The 19,089-nt window shown below is 39.8% G+C and overlaps 1 protein-coding gene across 2 annotated transcripts in view; it reads right to left on the reverse strand.

Annotated features, from left to right (window-relative positions):
- The window catches only part of DOK6 (docking protein 6), a 368,967-nt gene that overhangs the window by 83,279 nt on the left and 266,599 nt on the right, over positions 1 to 19,089 (reverse strand). For both annotated transcript variants that reach the window (XM_025886885.2, XM_073898065.1), the window contains exon 6: positions 4,704 to 4,842. In XM_025886885.2, the coding sequence (XP_025742670.1) occupies positions 4,704 to 4,842 (139 nt within the window). The remainder of the gene's footprint in view (positions 1 to 4,703; positions 4,843 to 19,089) is intronic.

Here is a 19,089-nt window from a genome sequence, read left to right on the forward strand (position 1 = left end):
ATATTGTGTGTGTGTGTGTGTGTGTGTGTAACAGATCCATGAAAATTAAATTATTTCAGGGCATTTGAGGCCTTGTCATCTCTGATGATTTCAGCCTCACCAGGCAGAATCATAAGGGCACATTTGTGATGTGGTTTCTGATGAATAGCTTCGATCACAAAGACAAGAAAAATTTTCTTGATAATGCGGCACATGGGCGGCAGAGGACCTATAAATGCTTTTAGTAATAGCATTCAAAGGAGTCTGATGGTTCTAAGAACAAGAATGATCTCCGTGAAAAGGGAACAAATTCTGGAGGTACCATTTGCTTACACATCTAGCTTTAATCATTTCTTCAACGATTTGAATCTTAGTGAATCTCTCAGAAAGAGTTCTAGTTCAAAATTTACTACTACTTCAATCTCCCATGCACCCCCAAAACCAAAACTGTCCTCTGACATAAGATGCTTTGGTGTTAACAGGTAAAGATAATATGGAGGATTGTTAGCCCCTTTTATGACCATTTTCTGAGTCCCACTGGACAGGAGAGTGAGAAGCTGAAGCTCTGCATCTGAAAGCAAAAGGGGAAGCATGTCTTCTTGTAGTGCAGAACTCATTCCTTATGGAGGGTTAAGTAAGGACCTTCCAGTAAGCTGGTGATCTAAGGAATCGGTCAGGGTCCATTGTCATGACCACAGAATGAGCCCCTGGGGTGTTTCCAGTAACTCTGACCAAAATCTTGTGATGGCATCATCTTACCAATCTGATGAAGGCATGGAAAATGTTTGATATTTTAAGGAGTAAAAGGAGTGAGATCATCTTACTCAGGCAGTATAAATTACTTGATCCCACAAACTTCTGGATCACGTGAGAGAAAGAATTTCTTGCTCTTCTCTTGTGTTCTGTATATCACCAGACAGCTTACTGAGCAGAGTAAACCGTTTACAAACCTGTGAATGGTTAATCCGCTGCTAAGCTCTACTGAAAAACTTCCTGAGTCGGTTAATAGTAATTAATTCTTTTGTTATCTTTCTCAGTGAAGGAAATAAAAATATTTTTAAATAACCTCACTGATTTAATGATTCTTGTTATCCTTGTTATCTTTAGTGCAAATGCACTGTTTTATTCACAAGGCTGGGACTTTTTCTAAATATCAGATTCTTTTTTTTTTAATATTTTATTTATTTATTTGACAGAGAGATAGAAAACACAAGTAGGCAGAGCAACAGATAGAGGGAGAGGGAGAAGCGGGCTCTCTGCTGAAGCAGGGAGCTTGAAGCAGGGCTCTGTCCCATGACCCTGGGATCATGACCTGAGCACAAGGTAGATGCTTAACTGACTGAACAACCCAGGCACCCCAAGAGATCAGATTTCTCAAACAAGAGCAGAAACATTGCCTAACTTAGATCATGGAAATATATCAAAATATGTTTATTCTTGTGTCTCCCCTCTTCCCCCCAGAAGGAAGGTAATAAACAAGGGCAAACAGAGGTTTTAACCACACATGTGATGTGAAAAGATTATACTGAATTCTCTGTTACAGTTAAGAAATGGTTGTTGAGATATTATTTTTCATTTAAATTTGTTTATCTATAAGACAGTAACACTGTTAAATCAAATCATCTTTCTTTAAAAGGATGAGAGTAAATGTGTCAGAAGCTTGAACATCAATGTTAGGGGAATTTATTGCTTATATAGCTCGTTCCTAATTTGATCTTGCAATGTAATAAATGTAAATGTTATAAAAATATGTAAACATTTTCTATGTGCTCATTAGCAATCTCACATGGCCCATTTTTATTTTTATTTATTTATTTACTTTTGTTTTTAAAGATTTTTAATTTATTTATTTGACAGAGAGAGAAAGAGAGAGACAGCGAGAGAGGGAAGAGAAGCAGGGGGAATGGGAGAGGGAGAAGCAGGCACCCTGCCTAGCAGGGAGCCTGACAGGGGACTTGATCCCAGGACCCTGAGATCATGACCTGAGCTGAAGGCAGATGCCTAATGACTGAGCCACCCAGGCGCCCCTCACATGGCCCATTTTTAAAACTGGAAAGCCAACGAGCAGTGTCCTTCTTCTTATTTTGTAGGAAATACATAATAAATAAGATGCATCATTTTTATATCTGACATTTGGGGGTATCTTTCCAGCTCCCAAGTTGTACGTTTGCCTAGTTTGTAACACATGCATTCATTTTATTTAAATAAGCAAATGAAGAGTTAGAGAGTGTTTAATACTATTTCATAGTTGTTGGTACTTCTTCTTCCAAAGAGATTTGTGCGTGTAGAGGCAGTCTCTTAAAAGAAAAAGTAAAAATTACATCTGGGAGCCCTGGAAATGTTTACTTATGGTCCCAGAATTTGAGGAATTTGGGCAGTTGTCAGGTTGTGGTAGCATGGCCTCTGAAAACATTAGCTTGGCTTATTCTGAAGAAAGCACTAGATATGAAGTAATCTTATTAGTCTTAACCTTCAGAGAAAAGAGTAGCTGTGCAATTGTGTTCGAAATTAAACCAAATGCTCCATCTGCACATATGCACCAAACTGCTGGAGTCTCTGATTTTGTGATTCTTAGAAACATTTGGTTTCTTTGGTGAGACTGCTATTTAAACACCTGCCCCACTTTTCCATCTCCGAGTGCCCAGGTCCATGGTGCACCCTCCCCCCACCCAGCTGTCACCTGCCTAAGATCTTCGTCAGTGGACTGCTGGTCTCTAACCCCTAACAGCATTTGCTTCGCTTGGCTCTGGGGACATGCTTCTCAGCCACACAGGACATTATCATGTTTATCACACACGACAGCACCAAGAGCAAATGATAATTAAATTTTGTTTTGCAAATTTTTTGGCACAAGATTGTTAGACATACTTGAAAGGCATTATTTAGCGACAGTTGGGAATAACAATTTAGAGTCTTCACAAACATTTCAAGTCTTATAATTATTCAAAATCACTCCTACAGATGGATCACTATCGTAATAATGAACCTTTTCATGGTATTTGCCATGTGCCAGGCCTTTTCTCAGTACTTTACAGATTTTCATGCACAAATACCTCATAACACCAAAGAAGTAGGACTACTATATCCTCATTTTACAAAAAAAGAAAATGGAAACATTTAGAAGTTAATATCCCAAGATGCCCAAAGTGATACAGCCAAGAAGGGGTAGAACTGGGATGTGAACGCAGGACACATACCAAGGGCTCCCCTTTATAGCAGACAGTACGCTTTTGTAAAAGAGCCCTTGGCATTTCCTTCATGGCAATACAATTAAATGACTGTACTCATGAGCATTTTGCCTGTTCAGAACAGCTATAAGTAAAGCTACAACTGATAAGTGTAGTTAATTGTTAACTGTTAACTAATACCAAGTGACATCACACTGTTAATTTTAGTTGCAAACACCAGTAGATTCTGAAATAATTTGAAATTTGGTAGTTCTATTTTCTCACTGATTTAAGCCCTTGGGTAAATGTCATATTAATTAGATAACTGTTAAGATGGTTTACATTTAACCCAAATCTTTCCAGGACACTAAGTTATACCCATGTCTTATTAATGCTACTATAATTAATCACACAATCATATTAATCCTACTAATGTTCAAACCACTCATTCATCCCTATGAAAGACCAAATGTCCTGCATAAGGCCTGGTATTCACTTGTTATGCTGAGGTATTAGGAAAGCTCTTTAAAGCTTCTCCTAGATAGATAAAAATGTGTATATACTATTGACAAAATTAGAAATGCGTTAAGAATAACATAAGATCATTTGTTAAATTATTTTTTGTTTTCTTATACCTAAAAGATAATTTTGTATATGTCAAAATATTATAGAATGGATAATTTAAAAAATATTACATAATGGATAATTTTAAAAAATCAAGCAAATATAATACTACATATAGAACTCTGTCGTCTTTAAACTGGAACAGAATTATGAGTGTCATTCCAGTGAGCGACCCACCTATTTTTCAAAACTGCACCTGTCCCTTCATTAATGAAATCTAATGCCTCTCTATAAATCTTGAAGAATAGTCACCTCTTCAGATTATGGCTAATAATCACTCCATTATTTGCTTTTCCAAGAAGTTAGTAGTTGAACTTATAATTTTTTCTCAGCTACTTGTAAAAGTTACTATTTCAGGTTCTTTACTAAATGATTTCTTAGCTTGACCACAAAGCTGTAGTATAGTTCCTTATACTGTTGGTAAACAGTATCAGCTCCTTCTGCAAATATTTTATTATTGGCTCTGCAACACATACAGAAAGAGAAGTTTCAGAGAATCTAGGACAAATATAAAGACAAAAAGAAAGCAGAGTTCTTTCTGGTAGTAACTTAATTTCCCTGGTTATTTTGGGCCCACAGTTGAATCTCTGATGGTCCACCTGTATGTGGTGATATGCAGAGAGCATAGCTTTGTATTTCATTCTCTATGCTCCCACCCCTCCTTGGGTAACTGTGCCAACAGGTCATGGGGAGATACGTGGAGATACAGGGAGTGCACAGCTCTCTACCTGTGGCCACAAAGAACTTCTTTGGGCATATGCTGAATAGGGCCTTAGAGACATGGGATTTGGTAACTGGGGCGAGCTCTCAGGGCTGGGGGGTGAGGATGGACACCGGGGTGCTGACGTGAATGGGCCCACAGATACATGATGTGCATCAGACCTCAGCGACATTCATTTCCAAGCTGTTAGGTTACCGAGGAAGGAGCCTTACCCGGGCCTTCTGCTCCATTTCTAGCATTAATCTTTCATGTTGCTCAGCTATGGCCAGTGTCGCAGAATGGACCTTCTGATAGATCATTTCTCCTTCCCTTGTTTGAAAAGTGAATAGTCCTTCTCCTGTGTCACACATTCTGTGAGAATAGAGATAGGGAAAGAGATGGGTCTTCATGTGTTCAAGTGCGTAACAGTTCTCCATGTAAAAGACGCCCGTGCCCTCTGTCACCCTCCTCCTTGACTTCCATGGGAGTTAGGGAAGCAGATTCAGCCTTGACCAAGCCAACCAACCAACAAGCATATCTTTACGTGGTACATGAGACGGAACGAAGGGCAAAAACCTATGACTGTTTGCAATTTTAAAGATGAATCATTCAAAACTGTGTGTAGAAACAGATACAAGTGGGTTCAGCCACTGCTGTGCAGCACTCCCATTTGTCTTCCTAATATAAGCAAAGAGTTGTTTTCTTTAAGGAATTTCACATTTGTGTTATCATACCACTATTTCCTATGATTTGGGAGCTCCTGAAATGTGAAGAACTTAAGGAAAATCTGAAATTTTATACTCACTCTAGTAGGAATCAAGAAGACCACACATTTTTTAGTTTACGGATTTGCATACATAGGCTGAGGCTTAAACCGAGAGATCCTTAAGCAAATCTTGTGCATCTTAGGAAATGATCTGGCATAAAGAAGACCCTATTTAGGTGTGAGGATATTTGGTTTGAATTTTCGCTTTGCCACTTACCGGCAGTGTGACCTTGGACAAGTTAAATAACTTGCCTATACCTCCTTTTCACATCTCTAATATAAGAAAAATAATAGTCTCATCTCATAAGATCTTTACGATAGTTGAAAGACCAATCTAAATATCCACTGTAGAGAAATGAGTGACTTAATTTTAGTACTTTTATCTGATGGACTATTACACAGTGATTACTAAGTCATTTCTGAGAGCATATAATAACATTAAAAGTTCTTATTATGTACATTCAAGAGGAAAAAATCAGGATAAAAATTCTTTTTCTATTATTTAATTATAATTACCTTTTTAAAACAACTTTATTGGAATAAATCCACTGACACCTTGTTAAAGCAATAGGATTATAGGTAAATTATATTAACAAAGACTAATTCCAAGATGAAAAATATTTCTAATTAACACTTCAAGCCAGCCTTTAAAAATAACTGGAGGCCCTCAGAAAGACCTGCTCACTATCAATATGATGCTAACATCAGAAAATTTTCATGAGATGTTCATGAGGCCAAACTATGTCTTCCAGCACCAAGAGGATTTTGGATTCTTCTCTGTGACTCTCCAAGGAGTTTTCAGTAGAAAAGAAATGTCTCAAGAGGCTTCAGACATTACAGAGGCTGCGAATGCCATCCCGTAGGGCCCCATAGAGCCAGCACTTAGCTTCTGTGAAAAAGATCTTAATAAAATTCACACAGCGTGAAATGGAAAGTCTGGGGGGAAAATGAAGTGTTTTCACAAAGTGAAACAAATGAGTTTCTTTGTTGATTCTGAGGAGCAACGAAGTCCAACAGCCAGAGCAGGGCAAGGACTGACACGTGGTGAGCCAGCCTGTTCCGACTTGAGTTCTGTTCGTTGTCATCTGAAAAGCACTGCTTATGAGCCCTCGGAAATGAGATAATGAAGACACCGACTGCCATTTCTTACTCAGTCACAGAGAGGCAGAGGGCTAACACTTGCCCACTTCCTGGGACTTAGCTGCCCAGAGAAGGTTTGAAAGCTTACAGGAGGTTTCCTCCAGCTTCTGAAACACAGACTCCTGTCAACTCCAGCCTTTGATCAGCAAACAAGGAGTTAAAACATGCTGGCTTTAAAAAGGGAAGCCATTTTCTGCAAAAGGTGGTCTTTCTTCAATGCAGGTACCTGCAGCCAAGCTGCTCACACTTCTTCAGTAAAATTAGTTCAGACTTAATGACTTTTGTCTGCAGCATTGGAATAAACAGCTTAGGTTTCTCTGCGTATTGTTTAAAACATGTTCTCTTGGGGCGCGTAAGAAGCAGATACAAGAGATTTACCTCTTCCCATATGTCTGAATAGTTTTCTGGGGACAAGCCGGTACTAGAGAAGATGCGGGGAGAGATGAAGCCATTCTGACTTGCTACTCCATGTGTGGTCCACAGACCAGCGGCACCGGCCTCACTGGGAGCCTGTCCAGTTTACCGGACCAGAACCTGCATTTACCAGATCCCAGGTGACTCCTCTTCACATTATAGTTTGAGAAGCACCAGCCTACAGAACTCTTTCTACACGTCACCATTTTATTAAGGGGAGCCGGAGATGACACTCGGGACCCAAATGAAGACCGATCAGAAGCTGTGCTTGTGTAGCTTCAGACGGTGACATAGGAGTCCAAAGGTCAGAAAGGAAACACCGTGACAACAAGGGCAAAAAACCTAAAAGAATCCTTTCCTTAACTTGGGAAGAGCTGAGACAGAGGTGCTACCTACATTTCAGTATCCCAACCCTCTTGCCACTAATATGCACGTTCCTCAATTGCATTTATTTAGAGAAAAGGTGAAAATGGGGACACTGTACGTTTGTCTTGGCTCACAACTGAATTTGATTGAAATTTATAGACAATTACAACTGTTAGCTCTCTTTCTAATAACTGGGTGTGTTCACAAAATTAATACTTTTTCTTACCAAAAATGGAATGTTAAAGAATATAATCTCTGAGGTCCCTTCAGCTTTAAGGAACAAACTAGAGCCTCATAAAAATTCTAAGTAGACCGACACACTAATTTCCAGGGTTTTTTTTTTGTTTGTTTGTTTGATTGTTTTTTGCTTTTGACATTGTAACCTAGGGGACATTATAATAGTATAGGATTCAAAAGTCAAAGGGCACAGATTTCAACCATCACATCATGGCTGGGGACGTTCATTTATCCCACATTTATCAAGTAGGTCCTGTAAGCCAGGCACTGTCCTGAGCCGGAGGATGAAAAGGATGGAAAGGTATACAGGGCTCATTGCCTCCGAGGCTCTATAAGGAGTGGAGAAGATCAGCACTGTCCTGAGAAGGACACACTTAACTGTAGTAAGTGCTAGCCGGGGGAAGCATGGGGCCAACAACAGGAGGTAATGGGGGGCTGACCTGAACACATTATTTTACCAATTCAGTCCCTTATCTATAAAACGGGGGCAACAAGACTTGATCACAAGATTGTTTTCATTTGTCTTTTCATGAAACCAGGTGACAGTGGTCCGGAAGGGATTAATTCAGCAGGTGTGGCCGCCCAAATCCAGCATGTGTTAGGTTGTCAATAGGGTTCAATAGAGTAAGAGTCTAAGAAAATCCTAGTATTTTCCCTCAATGGCTTGTCTCCTTTCCTTTTCTTTTCTTTCCTTTCTCTCTCTCTTTCTTTCTTTCATTCAGATTTTATTTATTTATTTGAGAGAGAGAGAAAGCATGAGCTGGCGGAGAGGCAGACTCCCCACTGAGCAGGGAGCCCGATATGGGGCTCAATCCCAGGACCCTGAGGTCATGACCTGAGCCGAAGGCAGACGCTTCACAGACTGAGCCCCCCGGGCGCCCCTCAGTGGCTCTTTTTCAAATTCCATTTATTCTCTCCTTCTCTATTCCAGCTCACCACTCACTTCCATAGTCATTCGAAATAACAGTACTCCCAGTCTAATCTCTGCTGTGTTCTAATAAGGACCAACCAGAGTTCACGTGAATGAATGTCTGTGTTCACAGGAAACAGAACTCCAAACGAGGTGCTCCGCTATGCAGGGTTCTCCCAGTTCCCCTCAAAGGGAGAAAACAGCTCTAAAAGAGGGTCCCCTGGAGGTAACTTCACTTGAGAACATGCCCTAGGTACCGTGTAAGCTATTAATGACTGCCCTCCTTTTCCTGCTTTTAAAGTCTCAAACTTAAGTCTGTATGAAGGGGTGGCTTCAAAATTCCAGTCTTTTTCCAAATGACAAACTAAAGAAATTCACCAAATCAAAAGTTATGGAAACACTTTACTTTTATTTTTTATTTTTTAAAGATTTTATTTATTTATTTGAGAGAGAGAGAATGAGAGACAGAGAGCACAAGAGGGAAGAGGGTCAGAGGGAGAAGCAGACTCCCCACTGAGCGGGGAGCCCGATGTGGGACTCGATCCTGGGACTCCAGGATCATGACCTGAGCCGAAGGCAGTCGCTTAACCAACTGAGCCACCCAGGCATCCGGAAACACTTTACTTTTAAAAAGTGAACACAGATATTTTAAAATATGTATCTGTGGGTCTTTAGATACAATTTTACTACAGACGAGTCTGTCCACCTCTCGCAATGTTGTTGTTCATGGCTGTAAGACTTCATTCTCAGTGTAAGTTTTGCAGTATTGTTGATATATTTCATGACCAAATATTTACCCTCTGTGCACACAAAAATTTTAAATGCTCAGCAATGGAGAAGGGCAGGAGAACTGTCCTGAAAACCCGTGGTGTATCTATTCAGTATTTAAAATTTAATGTTTAATTATAGAAAGTAATGAAATTCTTCAAAGCACAGCCTTTCTGCAGGGCGGTTAAAACCGATTAACACTTTTATCCCATTAACAGTTTAATCTTTATTGTCATTTAACAATGCGGGCATTCTACTTTTGTTTTAGCAGCTACAAAAAGGCTGAAGTTTCTCTCTATGAGCTCTGGTGAGTCCGACTTGGATCTGGCGTAAGAAAGTGAAAGCAAAATGGACAGACAAAAGCAATCAGATAGCAAGTCTAGAAATAGACCCAATTCATATGAGAGGTAAATATGGGATGAAAGTGTCATCTCTAGTCTGTGAGGGAAGCTGACTTTCCAATAAACTGTGCTGGACACTGGTCATTAGAAAAAATACTGGATCCACGTCTCTACCTCCGGTGATATAAACTGCAGAGAAAGCAAGTGAAGAAAAAGTAGTAGAAGAAAACAGGGAAGAATTCCTATATGAACTTGGAAGGAGGAAGGAGTTTCAAGCTATGATCCAAGCCAAAAGGTGACAAAAGAAAAAATGAATGAATCTGCCTGAAAAAGATTTTTTTTAAAATAAAAAAGATATCATAACATATTAGCAGGCAAATAAAAACTAGAAAAAATATTTGGAATTCACAACACCTGATGACTGCTCATCTATAAAGTAGGTATATTACGTCAGTACTTTTTTCAGAGGGTTGTTTGAACATTAAGTGAATTAATATATGTAATCTTAAAACAGTGTATCTTATTATTATTACTCATTAAATAGTAGTACTATTATCACTACTACCGTCAAAATAGATACCTAAAACACAGTGCTAAATGACAAAAGGAAAAAAAAAGAAAAAAGGGTGACAGTAATACGTATAGTGTACTAACACTTTTGTAAAGAAGTATGTCTTTGCTTGCTTGTGCATGAAACTCGACGAATGCACAAGAAAGTACTGTTTTTTTTTTTTTAAGATTTATTTATTTATTATTGAGTGAGAGAGAGAGGAGAGAGAGAGAAAGCGCGCTGGGGGAAGGGGCACAGAGAGAGACTGAGTCAAGAAGACCCCACGCTGAGCAGAGCATTCCCAGGACCCGGAGATCATGATCTGAGTGGGACCAAGAGTGGGATGCTTAACCGACTGAGCCGCCAGGCGCCCCTCACTCATATTTCTTTATGTAAATGGTCAAATTAAAAAAAGAAGTGCTATTAATTTATTAATTGGATTTAATTAATTCAAATTAAATTAATGTTAAATTTTAAAGTAAGGGTCAGACTACTCTCACAGGGCTTTTGTGAAGATGTGCCTAGCTCAGTCTCTGTAACTTAGCAAATACACTTTTACTGTCAAACTTATAAAATACTGTACTCATCATTTGGGGCCTCCCTTCCAACTGAAACACACACACACACACACGCATACACACACAGTCTCTTTCCAGTTTAGCAGACATCTGATCTGATTTTCAAGACAACCAGGTTTGCAGAGTCTGGTCTGTAAATTGAAATAACAGCAACAATTGTAGCAATGGTGAGAATAATAGCTAGGACTCAGGGGGCAAGGATTTAGGCCAGGCTTGGTGTTGAACACAGCATGTGCATTACCTCACCGAGCCTCAAACACCTGCAGGGCCCTCACTGCTTCCTCTTACAGAAAACACCGACCTAAGGAGGCGAAGGAATCTGCCCAAGGTCATTGAAATTTAAGTGGCTGAGCGGTGGTCTGAACCCAGACCTGTGATTCCAGAGGGAAGCTCATTATCACTAAGCTCGATTTTGTTCATTCAAGTTGAGAAGCAGAAACTCATGCATAATTCTTTAATTATGAAAATTTCTGTAGTGGAGAGAAAGAGAGAGCTCAGCACAGGGCTCGGGATAAAACATTTTGAAGGTGCTCTCTCCCTCTCTGCTGTTCCTTTTCTGTCCAATCAAGCTCCCGAGAATATTTCTCAATGATGTGCCCATAAAATGCATGTTAAGGTAAATTAGTCAATTAGTCAATAAAATAGATGAATTGCAATCAAATCCTCCCTGCACTCCCAAATTCATGTCAAGTCCTTTGTAAGGAGGAAGGTATAGTTAACATTTGCTGTCCTCTGCCTCTTGACTGCATTATTGTATGGCTCCAAACATTTAATGCATATGGTGACTGTTAGTTGATTTCACTGATGGGACCTTAGGGGATACAATGCTTTCCCTCAAACAAGTTGAGAAACCTGATCCTGCAAGGAGATCTTGATTTTAGTCCAGGATCTGCTGAAAATTGGCTTTGTGAAATACCTTTTTGATCCTTTATAAAACTAGTTTTTTTTTAATGAAAGAGTTGATCTAAATGATCTCAAGTGTACAAATCTGTTGGAAGATTCTCTAAGTCTTCCACTTGTGATGGCCAAATCATAATCACATTAATTAAAACATCTCCATCTTTTTGAATATTTTCAAAGTTTTAATTTTATTCTATTTTATTTACTTCTTCTTACTTTTAAATTTTCTCCTTTGGTTTTTCAACTCAATGCAAAAATCAATCGAGTGTCCCCAAAATTTCGGCTTTAGTAAATTCTTAAAAAGAGATATTTAAAAGATACTCTTCTACTCACCTTCCTTTCTGCCTCAAAAATTTAGAACGGAAAAGTCCACCAGGTGAAGGTGTAAAGTAAGTCATAACACTTTGGTTGCTACTTAATTACCTCAACACATAATCACAAATTCCTACCATTATCATTATTATATTGCTACGTTAGATGTTTATGAGGGTTTAGGGCAAAAAAACTTTTTTAAAGGCTTACAGCTAATTTTATATTCATCCTGTACATATATCTCCCGGTAGCTTTATCAGAAAAATACTGGATACTCTTTGAGGATTAGGAGTTTAACATCCTTAACCCCCAGAGCAATCACAAAAAACACCTAATGCACTCCATACGCCTGTGGACTGAAATGACTTGAAAATTATCAGTGTGATGGCGACCTGACAAGTATTGATTTTGTAGTCCCTGAAAGTGAAAAATAAAGCAAAATAAAATATAAAAGAGAATTTTTTTTTTTTTTAAAGTACAATCCCCCGGCGTTAGTGTATACTTCCGAATGGAATAGGCCAAACCACCACAAAGAGAACAGAGAACTGATCCATCTTATGTTTCTGGCTGACGTACTTGTTCTATTTTAAAACTCCTTGGGGGAGGCTGGGTGTATATCATATGAAACAGCTACCAACAGAGACTCAAGCCGATTTGTCTAGGAGAGCGCTAATAACAAAAGCAAGTCAAGCGAAAACTTAAATTCTGTCATTTAGAAATTATACTTCCCTTTTAAAGTGAATTTGACTGCCAGGATATGGTTGGGGCATTTTTACAGTTTAACATGCAAGTTACCAGTATTTACTCACTGAATAGAAGAATTATGCTTCTCTTCACCATTTTGAGGGGAACCTAAAAATGAGATCATTATATTCCCTCAGAGCAAAAGAGCCTGTAATCAGGGTTTACAGATTATGTTTTTATTCTCTTTTTGCGCCAAACATAATGAAGGCAATTTTTAAATTAAAGATAATTTCAGTGTCTCATGTGACTAGAGAGGAAAGTGTTTCAACTATAGCCAAAATAGAAAAGAAATGCAAGACTATTCTTGATTTTACATTGATTTACATTTTTACCTTACAATCTTGCCTTTTCTTTTTAGGTTATTTTTATGCATTCATTGACATTTTTTTGGACATCAACCAATCACATGTCAAGCACTGAATTAGCTTCTGGAAAATATTTTTAAAAATCATATTAAAAAAGAAATAAATAGGGGCTTCTGGGTGGCGCAGGTGGTTAAGCTTCTGCCTTCAGCTCAGGTCATGATCCCAGGTCCTGGGGTCAGGCTCCCAACTCAGCAGGGAGTCTGCATCTCTCTCTCCCTCTGCCTCTCCCCCTGTTTGTGTTCTCTGTCTCTCTGTCTCTCAGATGAATAAAATCTTAAAAAAAAAGAAATAAGTAAATAATAAACATTAACTCCTGAGTTGTATTTACTCTCATATATATTTACCTTTTCATTTAAAAATTAAGCAAATGAGTAGGTGATTATATGAAATACATAATATAATAACACATTTTGGAGATTAAAAGCTAGTGAATTGGTTATATTGTGTTAAAATTTTCTCTACAGGTTTTTAGTTGACAGATCACTGATACAGTATAACTTTTAGTCTTTTATTGCCATTATCAAAACAAGCCACCTAGTAAAATCACACAATCATTCCTATATATTGAGGGCAAATACTGATGGGTAATACAAAAGATGTGAACATATGTTTAAGTTACAGCTTTTTCATTTGTTTTGAAACAGAAATGAAAATTTAGTGCCATTTACTTAAATTTTAAAAATTAAAGAATTTCAAATGCAACTACCTAGATTAAAAAAAAAATAATGTCAAATGTCATCATTCCAGGTTAACAGATTTTAAACCTTAATTTTTAAACTCCATTTAAACTTTAAATTGAATTCCTTTAAAAACCTGAATTGGGAATATAGCCAATGCTATTGTGATGGTGTTATGGTTGCAGAGGGGCTTCGCTTATGGTTAGTATAGCATAATGTATAGAGATGTTGAATCACGAAGTTGTACACCTGAAACTAATGTAACCCTGTGTGTCAACTAGACTCAAATAAAAAAATAAACAAAAATCGAACTGAAAATATGAACAGATCATTTGAATCACCTTTAATGTAGAAGCTAAGAAATGGAACCAATATTTCCCCATCATAAATAAAAGTGTCAGTCCTTTTATGTTATCCCTTGGTATCTTTGACCTTCTTAAGTGTAAGAATCTGGTGCTCATCAAGGTTCATACTGATGTATCCTCGTTCAGGGTTGACCAACCATCTCGGTGTTTCCTGTGATGAATCAGGTATAGATCTGTATTATGGTACTTCTAACATCCCAGCATTTTTAATTTTACATGCCTTCTTCCCAACTAGATTTTTTTTTAAATTTATTTGTTTGACACAGAGAGACGCAGCGAGAGAAGGAACACAAGCAGGGGGAGTGGGAGAGGGAGAAACAGGCTTCCCGGGGAGGAGGGAGCCCGATGTGGGGCTCGATCCCAGGACCCTGGGATCATGACCTGAGCCGAAGGCAGACGCTCAACAACTGAGCCACCCAGGCATCCCCAACTAGATTTTTAATACAAGACATGAAAGGAAGGAAAATCACAGTGCCTCGAAAATCTTAACAATCTAGAGACAAAGCAGAAACAATTCAGGATTTCTTAGGGGAGGCGACTTCTGGGAATATAATTCCTTTCACTGTTTGAGCAGGTTTTCCATCCCTACCCACCCCCCACCGATCTACCTTCACTTTCAATCTACCTCAGATAGTTTCTAGATTCCTACATACATCAAATCATGGAACAAAGCAAATGACAGAAGAGATAATGAGATTGAACGTTCCAAAAAAGAGGTAAAAAAATGTTAGTTGCATACACGAACAAAATATTACTTATCCTATTCTGACCCAATTTTGGTTTTCAGTATTGCTATTTTTAAAGCTAGAAGGTTTGATTACATGATTAATAAACTCTTTTTTCAAATATAGAAGTTTCTAGCTAAGCTGTGACTTAATTCCATTTGGGGGGGTAGTTTGCTTTAAACTCCATTTAGTAATCTCTGTGTTTCAAGAGGTGGTTAATACCATTAAAACATGATTTACTATGTTGTGTTTCTTCAGTCTGAACTTGGGTAATTTTTCTTTTCCTTAGTAACTTCCACGCAAGGGTTAAGACAGGGGAGGTTCATGGAGTCCTCCTGCTACTGCCCAGGTGTTCATGGAAGAAAGGGCATGGCCTCCAGCAGGAACCTGCAGGTCATATCAAGCTTCATTTACATCCATCTCAGATCAGTGCAATTTATCATTTATTGAGCTTCAGGAGTTCCATGGCTGCTATTGGAAATTCTCACTCAAACTGTCTGCCTCACACCCTGAAATAAACTGTATAGAGCCAAGAGCCACTCTTCATGGCAGGTGTGTTGGATCATTTTATGTGCCAACTTTACTAGGCCACAGGGTGCCTGGACATTGAGTTAGGCAACGTTCTGGGAGTGTGTGTGTGTGTGGGGGGGGGTGTTTATAGATGAGGTTAACATTTGGATCTGTAAACTAAGTGAAGCAGATTGTCCTCCCCACTGTGGGTGGGCCTCCTCCAATCCATGGGAAGCCTGAACAGAAGAAAAGGGGGTAAGAGAGAATTCAGTCTTTCTGCCTATTTTTGAGCTGGGACATTAGTCTTCTCCTGCACTTGGACTAGAATTTACACCCCCAGCTCTCCTGGGGCTCCAACTTGCTCACTGCAGATGGTGAGACTTCCCCACTTAACTAATTCAGCCAGCACATCTCTGTCTTCGAACTCTGCCAGGCTCCCCTGTGGCAGTGGAAATCCCACATCCCAGCTCTGGGCGCTTGCGAGTGGTGAGTGGGATCCATGTCTCTGACGTGACAAAAATTATGTGGGTGGTGGGGAGAGCAAAGAATGGAGAACACTAGACTTTACAAGAGGGATGTATTTCTGTTTTCATTTTTTCTTCACTAAGGATGGAGCGCTTCCAGTTCTTCCTGCTGAGATCTACACAGACTGTTGCTTTCTGAGTCAGGGTGTGGTGAAAAGAGAAGAAAACTACTGCCTACCATGCCCAAGAGGTGCCACTTTCTATTCCCCCAACACAGGCTTAGACTCAGTAAGACTTGTCACTCAAGGGCACCTTATTACTCAAGGGCACTTTCTCCCTAATCTGCCAAGGGTTTTTATTTGCTTTGAGTAGTTTTATTACAGCAAAAAAAACATGAAGTCAATATTCTGCTTCTGAAATTTAGAGTAAGATTCGAGTCTCCCTAGCCGGTTTTTATAAGTTTTCAAAAGTCATATCTAAATGACTAAGTCTGAGGTTTCTTATATATCCTGGCTAGAGAGAAACTGAGATATGACTTAAGAGAGGACTCTGTTCCTTCTAGACCTGGGTGATGGTGGGAAAGAGAAAACAGAAAGAGAAAGCCCTGGGTGAGGCTTACATACCCTGATGTCTTTTATCTGAGTGGATATTTTGAAGAAGACAGGCATTAATAAGCTGGTATCTAGATTGAACCAATGGCCCTACACTTGTGACTCCCCATAGGCCTCAGTTCAGAGGCAGAGCATCTAGAAAGTTCTGTGCAGAGGACTGGGTTTGAAGAAGATGATATGAGCATTGTAAGATTAAGGAAAATGCTTTGATCAGTGGATCTAGTGAAAAGTGCCAGTATATGCCCCCAATAGGCCAAATGGATAGATTCAGCAGCAGGCAATGTGGGGCAGACCAGACCAGACGGCACTTGATCTGAGGTTCCTTAACTACTTAAGGCCATGTAAGTTGGCTATCTGTTCAAGGGCATACTATATAAAACAGAAGAAGTGAGGGAGGTAAACCAGTATATTACCAAGATGACACACCCCCAAAGCTGAGTTGTATTAAAATTCTAGAGCCAGCCATAGTTGGGAAATAGTTGCAATTTCAAATAGCAACATCCTTACTCCCTTGCCTGTGAAACTAATTGGTAAAGGTTTTCATTTCCTGTGATCTCACATTATCTAGTCCTCTGGTCAGCTCTACAGGCTTTCCATACATTTGTGAGGAAAAATCTTTCCAAGTTTCTGCCCATACTCTTTCCAGTTCCTCTACCATATCGTTCCTAGCTTTCACAATCATTTGAGGGTATGGAGTAAAATGAATGCATTTTATTTTGATTGGTGTTATTACTGAAGAGGGTCTTGCCATTGACAGAAACCCAGAGAAAGAGCCAAAACCAAAAAAAATATATTCTTAGATTTTGAGCCTAGAGGATGATTTATGCCAGAACAGTCAAATTCGCCCGTTCAGTGACTTAAGCTAGGAGGAGACCGCTGGTCCCTGAGACTGTGCCTCAGGGTTAGCGGCTCAGTGGTGGAGACTCAGGAGAAGGTGAAGAGAGTCTTGGCAGGGTCTGTAGCCTCTTCCTGAATTTTCCAGACCTCTGTTCCATTTTGTTTAATGTGAGGTAGAATTTACTGCATGTGATGGATTCCATAAGGCTTCAGACAATGGGGACTGATTCTGTATTTTTTATTTTATTTTATTTATTTATTTGACAGAGAGACACAGCGAGAGAGAGGGAACACAAGCAGGGGGAGTGGGAGAGGGAGAAGCAGACTCCCCGCCGAGCAGGGAGCCCGACGCGGGGCTCGATCCCAGGACCCTGGGATCATGACCTGAGCCGAAGGCAGACGCTTAACGACTGAGCCACCCAGGTGCCCCTGATTCTGTATTTTAAATAAACACTTTAGGTTGTGACTTCTGGTTGTGACTAGTGCTTTCAGAGCGAGCCTGGGATGGTTTCCTGCGCCATCCAATGCAGGTGAGAACCAGAAGCACGCAGACCCCTCTCACGGGATCCAATCCTCATTAGCTTGTTCACTCCTTCCACATTTATCTATCTATCGTTCACAGTGTGCAAGCACTTGGCCCGGTGTAGGACAGTCTGGGCGGTGACAGGTGGTGATTTGGAAAAGCTACACAAGTGAGATTCTGGCTCTCCTTGCGTGGAGTTCCTGCTCTCTCCACTGCCTCTGGTCCACATCTCCATGCCTGGGCCCCCATCCATTCCTTTCCTAGTTCCAGAAATATCTCCAATCGTTAATTAAGCACCTTCAAGAGAGTTGAGGTAGGCTGGTGGTCGGAATGAAATTAATGACTTATGTAACTGCAAGGTATTTCGAGAAACAGAGTTTTGATTTTCTGGAGGGGGCAATTTCAAGTCCGTGGGAGTGAGAGCCATGACCACGGTGATGTCAGAGGGCTGTATGGAGATACTAGTTTCCTGGTGTGTCAGGAGGAGGAAAGGAGGTAAGAAAATCCTGCCTTACAGACATGCCCCCTTAACATTCCTTACAACTGTGGCAAGAGCTGGTCAAGGCACCTGCTGCAGCTCATTTAAGAACCGGCCCCCCTGGGGGCTCCCCAGCTTCTCTGCATGAGTGGCCCGGCAGAGAGAGAGAGAAGACAGATGATCTGCCGCTCCGCGTCCTCTCTGGCCGCCTGCTCAGCTCAGGATGACAAACTGTGGAAGCCCCAAGGAGGTGGGGCTTTCTGGGAATCTTTTCTACCAGTTTCAGCCCGGCACCAACTGTTGTAAAGAATGGAATAAAAATGCCATAGGGAAAGTGGTTGAGAGAAATTTACTCTTTTACCCTTGAGACCTAATGGGGATTCAAGTAGTATGCATTTTATTTTATTTTTCTTAATGGTCAAAGCCCTTGGCTGCATACTGTAAATACCTATCATGGATCAAAGCAAAAATATTCCTTTCAGCTTTGCTAGTTGTTAAAGCTCCATGAAGTGCTCATTTGAAATGCTATCTTCTCTATGAATAAAAAGATCATTTGTTGCTAAGTTGTATCTGTAGGATTTCATTTTTTTTTCTTATTGCATATAAGGATGTTTATAGAATCTCAATTATATAATGTTTTGTACTGCTCTGTTATCTACAATTCTAAATGCTGGAGCTACAAAGATATCTTATGTTTATATAATTCATACTGTTTTTTTCCCACCTAGGGAATGATTACTCATTTCAGTTCCCAACAGTTATTTCTCTTGCTACTTTAATTAGGTTTTCCGACAAATTGAAGGGGAGAAGAAATAAGCAAGGTAGAAAACAAGAGAACTGAAAAGCAAATCTCTTCTTTCTTTCCAATTTACATCAAAGGGAGTAGTAAAGGTTTTAAGACCAGGGTGAAGAGACTGAGTGGCACTGGGGGGCCCCTAACAGAGGGAAGGAGAATGTGCAAGGCTAAGCCGATGTGTTGGGAGGCAGGTGCCACCCTGGGGAAACACATGGATGAGGAGCCCAAGGGCTTGGGCTCAG

Source organism: Callorhinus ursinus, unplaced genomic scaffold (genome assembly GCF_003265705.2).
Source record: "Callorhinus ursinus isolate GAN/ISIS: 27379988/994484 unplaced genomic scaffold, GSC_fseal_2.0 scaffold11, whole genome shotgun sequence".
In the NCBI taxonomy this organism is placed as follows: domain Eukaryota; kingdom Metazoa; phylum Chordata; class Mammalia; order Carnivora; family Otariidae; genus Callorhinus; species Callorhinus ursinus.